The sequence below is a fragment of the Marmota monax genome, unplaced genomic scaffold, assembly GCF_021218885.2.
Source record: "Marmota monax isolate L192 unplaced genomic scaffold, Marmota_monax_Labrador192_F-V1.1 WCK01_AAM20220418_F8-fsc00089, whole genome shotgun sequence".
NCBI classification, from domain to species: domain Eukaryota; kingdom Metazoa; phylum Chordata; class Mammalia; order Rodentia; family Sciuridae; genus Marmota; species Marmota monax.
The window spans coordinates 3,301,044-3,316,616 of record NW_026694744.1 but is presented as its reverse complement, the minus strand read 5'-3'; the positions used below and the strand labels follow the sequence as shown (position 1 = coordinate 3,316,616).

Sequence of the window (15,573 nt, the reverse complement as noted above, 5' to 3'; positions counted from 1 at the left end):
AAACAATTACTTCTAGTCTATTAAAATTATGGTGTTATAGGTAAGACATGGTCCAAAGTACAATGAAGTATAAATTTTATATAGAAAATTAGATTCAAAAATATATTTAAAACATATGAGCTTCAGATATTGCATGGTCCATGAAATCTAAACAATTCACTATCTAGTCCTTTATAGAAAATGTTTGTTGATCTCTGGGGAGAAGGGGAACAGCAAGATTTGAAGTCTGAAATGTGAAAGGGACATTAAAAGAACCTTTGAATGAGAGCCACTGGAGAGTTTTGAGCTGAATAAGACCAGACTTGATTCACATTACACCAAGATCCCCCTAGTTGCTATGTTCAAAGTAGACATTATTGTTGGGAGAAAGAATCTAGAAGCTGGGGATCTAAAAGCCACTATGGGGTGGCTCAGACCAGTATATAATGTTAGAGGTGGAAAAGGGTGACTAGACTGCCTTGAATCTTGAGCTGATTTAAATCCTGAATCTTGACATGTTGCATATCTCACACAGATGCATAGGAGGCTAGAAAATGCAGTCTGTCCGTGTGCATACATGTGACCAACTAAACAGGGGTTATCAAGTAGGAATGATTTTGCTCCTCTAGGAGATACTGGACAAATGCAGACATTTTTGGTTTTCACAACTAGAAGAAGAGACATCTACTGGTATCTATTGAGTAGAGACAAGGGATACAGCTAAATATCCAGAAGTGCAAAGCTCATTCCTGATAACAAATAACATCTGGCCCCAAATGCCAATAATGCTGCAATTAAGCAACACTAAACTAAAGGACAATGCACCATTGAAATAGAAAATGAATGGGTCTTGGTGGGTAACTAGGTAGCTTTAGCACAACTCAACCTCCTATGCCTGTGTTCCTTCCATCTGTAGACTGCAGCAATTTTGATTCCAAAATTCCTGCTCATAACATAACTGTTCAGTTTGTCCTCCCTTGTGCACACATTTGCACAGGTTAAAGGCTTGTCATGAATTAAAAGCCCTGATGGCAATTTAAAAAAAATATAATGTGTGATTGAAGCAAAGAAGATTTTATGTAATGAAAGCTACATGGTACACAGTACCACAGTATAGATAATAATTTTTAAAAGAGATTTGTAAAGATAATGTTCCACTGATTAGAACTTCAAGACTTAAAACTGATATTTGGTGATAACCATAGATTTATAGGAATTTCACTATCTTTGCCAAATTCAAATGGATGGCATATGAGTTCAAGTTCCCTAATATTAAACAAACACATCTTAGTTTTTGCTATGGGTGATAAGTTATGAAGCCTAATCTATTTGGTGAAATACTTTTATATATCCAGTACATGCAGACTTTCATTTACTTACTTTTATTTTTTATTTGAAAATATATGCATAAAAGTATTTCTTTAGAGGCTGGTTTGTGGCTCAACTGTAGAGCACTCACCTAGCACATACAAGGTGCTGGGTTCTATCCTCAGCACCACATTAAATAATAAATAAATAAAATAAAGGTATTGTGTCCAACTACAACTAAAAAATATTTTTAAAAAAGTATTTCTTTATATTCTGGAGGATCTGTCTATTCCATTTTATTTTGCAGAGGAGTATACATTTTCTTCCAAGATTGTTAATAAAGTAGATCTAATTTTCATACTATCTGGCTGCTCACTAGCTTATCAGTGTGCCAAACAAATGGACAATGTTTCAAATATAAATCATAGATACTTTAATTCTTAAGTGACATTGTTGAATTTAGGTTTTTCCCTAATTTTATATCAACCCAATATGCAAAAATAGGCATAAATAAGCAATCTATGAATAAGATGGATTTTCATGTAACAAAAGATTTTGTTCTACCATTCATTTAAGAACATTCAGTGTAAGAAGGTTCAGTCAAGTGTTGTTCTAGGTACTAGGAATATCAAAATAATCAAGGACCCCGTCTTGGTTATATGAAAGTTACATGAAAGAGGCTGGCATGTAAATAAATGATTTTTTTTCAAAATTAGAACTTTATACTTATATATAGTCATTGGGTTCATTCTGGCAAACTCATACATGTGTGAAATTCAATTTCAGTTCTTAAATATCTGATTTTAAAAAGAAGCAGTAAGTTTTGTTAGGGAGGCATGTGCCATTTGCTACAGCAGCTTAGGAAAAAAAAAATGGCCCAGGTTCAGAGGTCAAGAAAGACATCCTGACTAGGAAGATGCAGAGTGAAGTCAGAAAGGACATGAAGGAGCACACTAGTTGAAAAGAGGTGCAAATCAATGCAAAGGGAAGCAGTTGAACAAAGTCAAAGGTCATGAAACCCAATGGAAGAAGGAGGTATGAGGCAGGACATGGGAGTTCTTGAATGTCACACAAAGGAGAGTGGGAGATGAGAAACTGGAAAATTATTAAGCCTTGAAATGGAAGCAGTGAACCAATGCCACCAATTCTGCTGCAGCTTAAGGCAGGGATGGCTTCATAATTTGTGTGACCCAGTGCAAAATGAAAATGTGGGGTGGAGTCTTTGTTCAGAACACATTATTTCAAGATGGCTATAGCAGAACATTATACCAACCACAGGACACTTACAAGCATTGGTTCCTGTGTAACTGCATAGTTTGCATGCCTATGAGGTTGACTCTGGTAGAAGGTATCAGGGTAGGGGTAGGAAAGACTTATTTTCATGCAGTCTATTCCCTAGTAGGTCAGAAAGTCTTAAACATATCAACTAGCTAGAGATTAGTCTCAAGGCAACATATTAAGCAGTGTTATAGTCCTGTACTCACAAACTTATAAAAAATACTCAATGTGCAAGCTCTTCATTTTAAAGAGGAGGAAACAGAAGAGCAAAACATTTGAGACATAGTCCCAAACTCACAAATATGTGAATTTAACTCAAGCCTTTTGAATTTAAGCCCAGTATTTTCCTCTACTCCTAGGAGATATCAAGGAGACTAAATCTGGAGTGAGAGGGATGAGATGGAAGTTCCTTGGGAGGAAGATTGATCTAGAGGATGCAGAAAGGACTGAGATTGGTAAAGAGAAAGACAGCAGCTAAGAGATGATGGTTGTCCCCTCCCCTTCCCCAGGAAGCACTACTTTTCTGAGCCCTTACCCAGAATCAAGAGAATTGTTAGAAACGTGATTACTGAATAACTATTAGGAACCAGGCAATGTTCTAGGGAATAGAACTACAGACTTTTATACATTCTCAGGAACTCATCCCTCATTGTTTGAAGACAATAGTGGAAATACCTACACATGGCCTTTCCATGTGGCTTGGCTTTCTTCCAGCAATAGTGGCCAATGAACAAGGCAGAAGTTATGTCATCTTTTATGAACTAGCATTCGAAGTCATGCAATGTTACTTCACTGCATATTTTAGTTACAAACAAGTCACAAACCTGCCCATGTTCAAGGTGAAGAGATACAGACTCCTAACTCTCAGTAGGAGGAGCTTCAAAGTCACAATGAAGAAAAAAATATGGATGGGAGATATGGTAGAGGCCATTTTTTTTTTACAAATATATTCTGCCACATCCCAACCACTTGCCACAAAAATTCATTCCTCTTCCACGTGCAAAACATATTTACCTCCACTACCAAGACCTGCAATATTAAATGCACACTTACAAGAATAGTAAAATGGAAAGATATTTTTGGTATTGTTATCTTACTTTCTGGATAAGGAGAAATAAATAATAACTTACAAAAGATTTCCATAGGTGAAACTGATCACAGGGCTTGAAAAAAATGTAGCTCAAAACCCAGGATGCCTTCCAGTCACCTACTTCACATCTCCATCTGAATGTATCAAGGGTACCCCCATCACAGCATTATCTTACCCCACATAATATGATCCTCTTTTAGTGTTTTCTCCTCATTGAATGGCATTATCATTCATCTAGAGGTTGAAGCTGGAAGTTTACCTGGACAACATTTAACAAATGTGTATGTGCCTGTGTGTGTGTGTGTGTGTGTGTGTGTGTGTGTGTGAGAGAGAGAGAGAGAGAGAGAGAGATTCGTTTATTAATTACTTTTTTTTCCACTAGAATTTAAACATCAAAACACCAGAGACTTTTCTTGTTCACTGCTGTATTGCTACCACATATCAGAAATACATAATAGGTGCCTGATAAGTATTTGCTAAAAATATGAATAAATAAATAGCACATGCTTAAGAAATGAATCCCAGGAACTGCTTTTTTCAAAAATCAATGATTCAAACATCCTCCATTGAAAAATAGATGATCTGTTGATATGATTTTATTGTGGAAACACTGCCTTTCATAATATGCCCAAATGACACTTTGATAGTTTTAGTTTATTTTACCACATGTCATTAAGCAACAAGAGACTATATTTGCTTTTCTTTATTTCAACTTCATTCTGCAAAGCTCACTGAGAATCTTCATCCATAATTTTGAATAGAAGCCATTAGGGGCTTGATAGGGGCAACAATTCACACAAATCAAAGATTTGTAGGGTCTTTGGAATCAAACAGTTTTAGAATCAGACTGACATGAATTTGAATCTCAGCTTCACCATTTATTAGCTACATAACTTTGAACATGACTTCTTTTGGTCTCAATTTTCCTAGGAAATGTGAGCTGCACCATTGTTTTAGTAAAAGGAATGACTGGATTTAAGTGCACAGTACACAGTCATAATCAGTAAATGATATCTATTTATTACTTACATATATTCACAAGGCCCTATGTTGAGAGCCACAGCCAAAGGGGCCCCAGCAAACTTCCAGCTGCCAGCAAACTTCCAGCTGCCGGCTGACGATTGGCTCACAGCAGCCCCAGCAACATCTAGCTGATTGGCTCCTCTGCGGTGATGCTCATTGGACTGTTTCCCTGCCCTTTCAGACCACGGAGCTGCTCATTGGGGGACTTTTTTGGCTCCGCCCACGTGACCCAGCCAATCGGCCTCAAGAGCAGGAGGATTGTGGGAGGTGGAGAGAAGCTTGAGGGGGAGAGAGAGGCTTGTGGAAAGCCGGTGGTGGCAGTTGAGGCTCTGAGGGTTTTTCCTGAGAGACTATTTTGTTTGTCGTGTGTGGTTCTAAAAATAAAGTTAGTTTCTTTTGACAAGTGGCTCCTGATTGTGCCCAGCCAGACTGCGGCAGCCCTATATTATGGAGAAAGAAATTGAGGTGCCAAGAATTGAGAAAAATTTGCCAAAGTCATTCTTCTTACCCACATCTAGGTAATAGAATTGGTCAGGTTTTTTGTTTTTTATTTTATTTTATTTTATTTTTTGTGGTACTTGGGTTTGAACCTAGGGCCTTGTGCATATGAAGCAAGCATTCTACCCACTGAGCTATATCCCCAGCCCCCCTCCTTTTTGAGATTTCTTTTGTACTTGTAGATGGACAGCATGCCTTTATTTTATTTGTTTGCTTTTATGTGGTGCTGGGTTCGCCCAATGCCTTACACAAGCAAGGCAAGCACTCTGCCACTGAGCTACACCCCCATCCTATGAGGATACTGACTCATAAAAGGGAAGGAGGAGAAAGGAGGGGGAAAAGGGGTAGGAATGATGGTGGAATAAGTTAGACATCATTACTCTATGTAATGTATGAAGACACAAAATGGTGTGAAAATAGTTTGGGTACAATCAGTGACTTGAAAAATTGTGCTCTATATGTGTAATATGAAATGAATCACATTCTGTCATCATGTATAACAAATTAGAATAAATAAATGATTTAATTTTTAAAAATGGTCAAGTTTATGGATAAACATCACCCAGCCATAATTTGCTAGAGGGAACTTTTCATTGAAAAGTTTGGACTGTTTGGACTTGTGCTGTTTCCAAAGGATGACTAGAGATTCCATTATGACCTTGCATTGACTGAGGATCACTACAATCTCCAATTCCAACTGAGTGATTTCCTGTTCCTAACAGAAAAGAGACTCAATCCAATCAAAGAATATGGATGAGAGATGCAATAGAAAGAACTTGCTCCTGCCTTGATTTAAGAAATCATTTATTTTCTCCTTGCTAGGGCATAAAAGAAAAACCCAAGATATTGGTTCAACTAAAATATTTTATTTCATAAGTACCATGTCCTTAATTATATTGAAATCATTTCTTTCAACAAACAATTCACTATAATGAAATTCTGGTGAGCTTTAGGTCTAATTTCACATTTAGACAGGAGTTATTCCAAACACAAAAATGAGTACATTTTAAAATAAGTAAAACTGATGCACAGAATGAATTTAAGTAGATAATCTCAAATGAATTACACAGTGCCATAGCAGTGTTTCCTACAGAACACAGGATTTGAGATCTTATCAAAGTAGGGTATAGAAATTAAATACATTAAAACTTTGACCAGAAGATTCATTTTCTGTAGGAATTTAACAAATCAGTGAATAACAAAACAGGGTCATCTAGAAGTGTTTATTGATTAGTAAATGAAGATGGTGGATACGCAGAAATAATTAACTAATTGGGTTCCTAGCTCATTAGAAAAACTGGAAACATACACCTAAAATTCTTTCCTTACTGGGAAGATCAGACTCTCCCTGTGAATATGCTCAACTAAGCTGTGCCTATAGATTACTCTTTATTTTAGCTTCCATTATCCATGACCCAAAGCCCATCTTCATTTTGTCCTCATATAGGAATCTTATCATACTATCTTAACATTTTACTCTACACCTTCTAGAAAGGCATTTAGTCACTCAATGTAATACACAATATTCAAATTGGTTGCAGATATGTTTTCTGAACCAAAACCATACCCTTTTATGTAGATAATTTAAGCTTATATATTTAATAGGCATTGAATGATTCATAATGGTAAATAAGAAGACTCTTAACTAGCATTCAAATCTCCTACATATTAGAAATTAAATGGATAATTTGTACCTGCAACAGATTTATTTTTGTGGTGGAGAATTTTAAAGAATTGATTTAATTAACTGTAACTATGCTCAGAAACATAATTTGAAATACTGTTGGATGAATGAAGACAGCATTTTAAAGCATAGGGAATACCTTAAAATTCCATTTTGCTCACTCTTCAGCAAACATTTATTAAGCACCTACAGTTTATTGTACAAAATAATGATATTCTAACCTAGCATCCTTCTATTCTAGCTCTAGTAGTTAACTGAATGAGTTAATCTCTTCAGCTGTCCATTCACAGTATGTGGGGGAAAGGCTATAGAAATTAAATGAATGAGTCAGTCTGAAAATAAACATTTGATGTATATATTTAGGTTTCCTTTTGTTTCATGTGCTGATAATAAGGTACTACCCTTTATATTTCTTTAGGGGCTCAAGAATCTAAAACAATCTTATCTCATTCAAACAATGAACTATATGTTTAATAATGAGTTTCTAAAATGTTTTTAGATATGAGAAGAGTAATTTGCAAGATTCTACTAATATGGAAAGAGAAAAAAGCACCATAAACTTAGACAAATAAGGGGAAATGTTTGTTGAGGAGTTGTTTCCTTTTGAAAAGTAAGTTTAGATTTAATAATTTAGAATGGGTTGTGCATTTTAGAGATGGGCATTAGAACTCCTTGAGGCCACTGGCCTCCAACCTTTTACACTAGAGTCACTAGCTTTTCAAAAATTTAGATCCTAAATTGTAATCCTCGTGGATTCTGATTCCTTTGATTTGAAAGAGGATTGGAGAAGAAGTGTGTGTGTGTGTGTGTGTGTGTGTGTGTGTGTGTGTATTATTGTTTTAAAGTTCTCCAGCAACCAGAACCAATACCCACTGCTCTAGGGCATGCTGGACTTTTTTGGCATGAGATCCCTGAAGGTCTTGAAAAAAAAATAAGTAATTTGCATAAAGTCAACATAGTTTATTGACCTTAGATTCAGGCCTACTACCCAAATATTCAAATTCCCAGTGTAGATCTCTCTTTGTTAAACAAACTGACACCATTTCTACTTCACTCACACACTGGTTAAGATCTAATTACCAATTCATAGTTGTTAAAATGTTCAAGACTGTGTATAACCCATATCACAAGCAATGCCCCTCCTCCTAATGACCTGTTTGCTTCCTTTCTTGCTAAGCACTGAATAAATTTTTGGATGGTCATGATGACATTATAATGATTAACATATCTATTTATTCCACATTTTATAAAACTTCACTTATTTGAAACTTTTGCTTCCATAAAATGTATCATTCACATTTTAAAAGAAAAGAAAATAGATTTAATATTTGAATCTGAGTCCTATTTGAGTCTTCATTGTTGAGTTTATATGGCTGTGCACAGGGAAATACTCAGATGTCAGGCTGAATGTTCTTTGCCAGCTTCCTTATATGATAATGCATTTAGGTTAGCCTCTTCCACTGGATTCTGAAAGCTCATGCAGGTAGAGCCCTTGTACAACTTCATCAACTTCATCCCAGAACTAAGCACAATGCTTGCCATAGAGTCAACACTCAATAATAAATTGCTGAATGACACATCTTTATTATATTTTATTTAGAAATGAGAGAGAATACCTTGAACAGAGAGTACCTTGTATAAAACAAATAAAATTATTGCCAAAAATGGCTTTATTTCACAGTTAATTTTTATAAGAGCTATGGCCTGAGTTTTTTTTATTAGAAACGGGCTGATTAAATGTTATAATTAATGTCTTTTATTGGTAGCACTAGATCCATTCATTAATAAGAACTTCTATCAAGTAAATAAGCCTTGTGTTTTCTACCCAAATTTTTATAAAGACCAGATCTACATGGCAAATGGTGACACGGAGTATTTAGCAACTCGAATTCTAAATCATTGTCAGGTGGCAATGCAATATTCAGCCATGTTTACAGCTGGCCTCACCAGATGTACTGGATCACAGCAGATAATGTCAATAAACCAAGGACCTCAAGAACTCTTCTGTACTCTCTTCTTCATTTTCAGGCTGCATGTAACTCACATGGAGAGAGAAGCAGCACCTGGCTACTAATCTAGTTAAGTGATCCACATGGAAGCCAATCTGTCCTCCTTTCTGGACTTTGCAGTCATCCATCTGAGTACATATATTGTAATCTAATCAAATCATCATAAAATTCTTGCATTTCTCTTTAAACCATGTGTTCTCTCACTCCTCATTCTTCACAGAATAAACTAAAATACTTCTTCTCACCTTCCTTACCTCTACTAGGATCTTCTGTTGACCTTATAAAATTCATTTCAATATACATGATACAGTTTGTCCTTCCACCCCATTTGGGTTACAGTTGAGCTTTCATTAATATTATGTTAAAAGTTCTGCATTTAGGATACCTTTTATGCCTGAAGGCATTACTGACCTGCAGTTAACATTGATGAAATAAAGTAAATAGTAGGTTTCTTGCATTGTGGAAAACATGACAATGATTATTATCTGCCAAGGTAAAGCATTCAGCAAGGGGTTGCATAATATTGTGGAAGGCAGTGATCTAGTTACAAAAGAAGATTCAATCAATGGCTATTAAAAGGTAAGTTTGTACTAAGCAGATCATTTCAATCCCACCTTTTCAACCCACCATTCAACTTCCCCTTTGACCCAACTACATTTGCAGATCCCATATACATGTCTCTAAGGCTATTTGCCCATTACACCTAGGAATAAAAATAATTTTCAGTCTTTTATCTTATTTATGTAGAAATAACACAAAATATCACTGATATCAGCTAAAATGGCACAATCATTTATTTATTGTGACACTAGGGATTGAATTCAGGGCCTCAGGCATGCCAAGGCAAGCTCAACACCGAGACACATCCCCAGCACCCCAATGACACTTTTAAATATGGTAGAGATGATTCACTGGCCAATGTTAAAAGTCAACACTGGATGTGAATATACTTTGTATACAACCAGAGATATGAAAAATGTGCTCTATATGTGTAATTAGAATTGTAATGCATTCCACTGCCATATATAAATTTTTAAAAAGTCAACACTGGAGCTGGGTGCAGTGGCACACACCTGTAATCCCAGCAGCACAGGAGCCTGAGGCAGGAGGATCGAGAGTTCAAAGGCAGCATCAGCAAAAGCAAGGTGCTAAGCAACTCAGTGAGACCCTGTCTCTAAAGAAAGTACAAAGGGCTGGGGATGTGGCTCAGTGGTTTAGTGCCCCTGAGTTCAATCCTTAGTACAAAAATTAAAAAAAAAAGTCAACACTGGAAAAAATAGCCATGGTAGAAATATTCACACCAAATAATGAATATTTAATCTAGAAGCCAGAGAGGAAACCAGTGTACATTTTAAGGGGTTCATCTCAGATTTAACAATATAAAGCTAATGTTACTGGAGAAGTGGTTTGTGGATGGGTGTTGATGCTAAAATTTCCTAACTAGGGATCAGGCACTTACCAAGGGCTGAGGAAATGTTGTGTTTTTATTTTTTAATGAATGAATGGATGAATGGTCCTCTTCATAGATTTGCAATGTAATATTAGAATTTGGAAAACTAGCTTTAAAACAATCTATTTAAATCTATGTATTCACAAACTAGATTTTGGGAAAGTCAGTACTGAATATAGTGTAGGTGTTTCTGTTTGTTAATTAATTAAAATGACCAGAAAGTCATTCTTCTTACCCTTAATTTCTTAGCCTGGAAAGTTAATGAACTGTATTTGTTCCATGAATAATGGAGTCAAACTTGAAAGGGAATTCCCCATTCCAAAAGCCTCCTACACCACCAGTTAACTGATTTATCTTTTTACTTCTAAAGGATTTTAAGCCTCTTCAAACAAATTTGATTGATAGCCAATCTGTGCTTCCTCTGTCTTTATTCTACCAGGAAGAAGATGTTACTCGTGAAAGTCGTTTTAATTTCAGTGGTTACGGGATGGGTCATTGCCTCCAAGTGAAAGATGGAACAGCTGTCAAGGCCACACCTGCCAACCCGCTTCCACAACCCCCCAAAGATGCAGATGCCATCAAGAAGAAGTTCGTGGACCGGGCAAAAAGGATTGACACAATATCTCGAGCTGCCTTCCCACTGGCCTTCCTAATTTTCAATATCTTTTACTGGATCACGTACAAGATCATTCGGCATGAAGATGTCCACAAGAAATAGATGTGCCCTACAGACCCTGGGACCTTCTTGCCTAAGTATTGTGCTTGTAAATACACAGTGAAATTGTCTTTATATCACTTTGACAGAGGAGAATATTAAGGGAGGGGGGAGGGAAGATCATGGGGGCGGGTTTCCTGGCACCTACATGGAAAAAAAAGATAAGTTATGTGGGCAATGAAGAAAGCTGTTTGCACAAAACTAAGGTGTTGCAGAATCACGTAAGCATAATTCCTATCCATAGTCTTAAGCGTTGTTCTTTCAGATGATGCATCAATCAGACATGATATGCAGGGTCAAGTTCTCAAGGGCTGATTACTTTTTGGTTTTGTTTGGTTTAGTTTTGACTAATTCTGGTACTGAAAAGTTTGCTTAAAACACATACAAACATACACACTGAAAATGCTTACTATCTGACCATAGAGACTAGTCTATAGTGAATTGAGGACCAAACTTTTTCAGGAAAATGCTGCCTCGTTTTTAAAACAAGCTTCCTGAGCTATGTTCTTTACAATGTCTGTAATTAGTGTTCCACCCAAGAATCCTTTTGTGGGTTATAAGTCATTTCTACTTATCCAAACAACAACAACTAAACAAACACCAATGACAAAAAAACCCAGATTTCTACTTTACTGTCTGTGTAGGTGTGCACTTTAATATTATTTTTCTCTCCTAGATGTAATTTTGGAGTTTAAATTGTGTATCGTGTCATTGATTTGATAGTGTACCCTTTCAAAAATAAATGCCCATTTTATCTTAGATCCAAGTTAGTACTATATAAATATATATATATATATATATATATATATATATATATATATTGCTTTTGCTATATTTATGTGCAACTTTAAGTGCCCAAGTGTGACTTAGCCATTGCAGCCACTCGGTCACAGTATTTATGGAGATGGTATGTCCTGAATGGTGTAGGTCAGATTAGCTTGAACTTCCCATTTCTGCTTTCATTGTAGATAAAACTATTAGTCCTAATGTTGACTGATCCATGATTTCTACTGTCTATCCAAGTGAATATCGTTTTAAATATCCTTGATTAAACTTAAAGAATTTTAAAATTGTACTGTGATTTTCATAACCCGTTGCCTTTTTGGTACCAGAGCTACGTGGTTTGAATCCTGGCTATATGTTTTAAGTAAGAAATAAAGACGTATTTTTGCTTACTCAGATAAAAGACAACCTGTAAAATCATAAGGAAATAATTAAATTTTACATGTGCTGTAAAAGGGGTTATTTAAAAATGCATTTGTTCAATTTCAATAAAGCTAAGTGTGCCACAAACTTCTCTAGAGTGTTTCCATTTTTGTTCTAAAATGTAAATCATTTAGATGACAATAATAACTTGGATTTTTGTATCTGGTCTTCTCATAAACTTGAAGCACTTACACAGCTATTACATTATTGATACTTATAATATTCCCATGAAAAGAGAAAAAAATGTTATTTTCATTGTAGAAATAGGGAAATGGAAGTGCATTGTGAGCAGAATCTAAAACTGGATATTTTATATGAGAAAAGGTAATGTTCCAAGGGCACTGAGAAATAATAGAATTTGAAGGTGAGAAGAAACTTGAGATCAACTGGTGTAGTTACCCATCCTGATTTTGTACAGAATCAAGTTCCAAAATGAAAGCAAAATTCTGAGAACCTAAGTAAAGAACAGGTAACTCTTCTTATCCCTTACAGAGTTTCCTTAACCAAAGGTATCCAACATAACATTCTCAGGAAGATTCATAAGTCAATGTTTATGACCTTCTAAACCTATTCAAATAATAAAAAAAACTTCCATAGAGGAGAATATTTCAGAGTAGCTAGAAATATGAATTTTAGGTTCAAAGACAAGCTCAACCACCTATCAACCATGTGATCTTACATACGGCACCTACCTTCTCTAAATAGTGTTTGTTTCATAGAGCTTTGAGCAGACTGACTGGGAAAAATGCAGGTAAAATCTGCGCCATGCCTAAGAAACATAATAAATTCTCAATGACTAACAGCTTAATAATAAAATTATTATTATGAATAATATTGACTATCCTCTGAATGGAAGCTTCAGAATGTATAGTCTTGGCAGGTTTTATACCATGCTTTTTGCATCACTCCTAAAACACTAATTTCTTTCATACTCCTCAACAAGCAAAAAAGGTAAAGTCTTTGTTCTCAATTCTTTTCTTCCTGCTGCAAAACAGTAAAATTGAGGCTAAAATGCCACCCCAAATGGGACTGACTCCAGAAGAATCCTAGGGATAACCCTGATACTACATGAGAAGAGTAGAGAGGCATTTGGCAGAGAAAATCTTAAGCTAACCAATGTGTGCACCATATAATTTGTGGAGAGTCAATGCAGCTCCCTCCATTAGAAAGTCAAAAGGTATAACTGCCAGCCACTCAAGTAGGTGAAGGCATCCTGGATAGCAAGAGGATTTCTTGGTTTTTGCATGGTTTTAATCCATATTCAGTGAAAAGAACTTGTAAATACACCAATTTGGATTATATAAATAAGATAAAATCACAGGGAGGATACTTTGAATACTGAATACTCTTGTGAAAGAGTTAATGTCCCATAATGTTACAGAAGATTTTATTTAGGACTTTTTTCATAATAGTAATTGGAGGAAAATAATTCAAGAGTGAAATCACGGCTTGGGGAAGAGAACTTACTACCTATTTTCATTAGACTGGAAGTTTCTGAAAGAAAGTGGTTATATTTTCATAGGCTCTCCTCAAGGCCTGACAGAAATTAAATGCCCAATGAATATTAGTAGTGTTACTAGGAAAACATTAGTGAAAGAGGCTATGCTGTGCCTATTGACAAAGTTATGTAAATTTTCCCCAATGCAGAAATCATATGAGGTAACTCTCCATTGCCACCATTTTTCACATCAGGATTACTGGAGGATTAGTCTTTTAAACCTTTGTTCAGTTCCTACCATTTGGTTTTCAGAATACATCAGAATGAGCCAGGTGTAGTGACAGGAGCAGCTCAGGAGGCTGAGACAGGGGAATCACAAGTTCAAAGCCAGCCTCAGCAACTTAGTGAGGCCCTAAGTAACTTAACAAGACCCTATCTTTAAATAAAATAAAAAAAGGGTTGGGGATGTGGCTCAGTGGTTGAGCACCCCTGAATTCAATATTTGGTATTGAAAAAACAAAACAAAACAAAAACAAAAACATCAGAATGGTCCTGCATGGTGATTCACACATGTAATCCCAGTGACTCAGGAGGCTGAGACAAGAGAATTCCATGTTCGATTTCAGTGTGGGCAAAATCCTATCTCAAAATAAAACATAAAAGGGCTGGGGATGTTGCTCAGTGGTAGAGCACCCCTGGGTTCCATCCCCAGTACCACACACACACACACACACACACACACACACACAAGAAATAATAAATCAGAAGGACTTAGGATTGAATCTCTTTATGGAATTCTCAAATAACTTGTTCCTAAATAGATGCTACAAACTAGACTAGCTGTAAATGTTTTAAAATCCATCCAAACAGTGTTAGCATTAAGCTCCTCATCTATGCTACTAAACAGAACTGCCAAATTCTGAAAGCAAAATTTCCAATAAAGATTAAATGAATATCATTTTACATTTCACTTACTCCATTAATATCAAATAAGAAGGTTCTAACCAAAACACAGTACAAAATTCCATACTATATGAATCACAGCTTTGGGGGAAAATCTATTCAGAATATTTTTTTAGGTATTACACATTTCTAGTTTAAGCCTGAAGCCAATTTGTGGGATGAGTCTGAATCATATGTCTGCCAGATATTCTTTTAAAATCTTTCAACTTCTACTTTAAACTTTTTCTTACTTTTGCCAACTTGGATGTTTTTTTTTAAATATAATTTGAACGGTTTGAGCAATACATATTCTTCATAAGTCACAAAAAGAAGAACTGAAGAGAATACCAAAACCTCATGCCCATATAGTGCTTTGAAAATATCAATATATTTTAACATCTACAATAGCATTTGATTCTAACAGTCATCCAAGGTGGCCAGATCAGAGTCAATATCCACCCTTTGACCAATAGATAAACCAAAGCAGAATGAATTAAATGCCATGAACAAAATCCTATTAGATTAAAGGTTAAGCCCCCAGTATAGTTTGTTTCCTAACTCCTCAGACTATGAACTATCAATATCTAAGAAAAGAAAAGCCTGGAAAGTAAAAAGTAATGGTACCACTACTTGCCTTCTCATAATAATATATTTTTGAAAGGAGGATTATTTATGTTGAAAATTTCTAAGATAAATGGCTCAAATTTGTGCATATAGCATTAAAAACATCTTCAAAGAAACTCAACATGTCATGTGATTGAATAACCCCAAAGATACTTGGGTTGAAAAATAGTCCAACATAATTCAATTTAAAAGGTGTTTATTTCCATTTTGAAAGAGGGAAAATTACCTTCACTTTGTCACGCATGATCCCACATGAGAAAAGATGCATTCTTCCTACTCTGGTAAAAATGCATTTTATAAATAACAAGTAATACATTTCCCCCGAGCTG

At 35.7% G+C, this 15,573-nt stretch overlaps 1 protein-coding gene across 3 annotated transcripts in view; it reads left to right on the top strand.

The window, feature by feature from the left end:
- The window catches only part of Glra2 (glycine receptor alpha 2), a 183,873-nt gene extending 172,737 nt beyond the window's left edge, over nt 1-11,136 (top strand). For all 3 annotated transcript variants that reach the window (XM_046424293.2, XM_046424294.2, XM_058572571.1), the window contains exon 9: nt 10,759-11,136. In XM_046424293.2, coding sequence (XP_046280249.1) covers nt 10,759-11,037 — 279 coding nt within the window. In that variant the 3' untranslated portion in view covers nt 11,038-11,136. The remainder of the gene's footprint in view (nt 1-10,758) is intronic.
- Nucleotides 11,137-15,573: the final 4,437 nt, after the last annotated feature.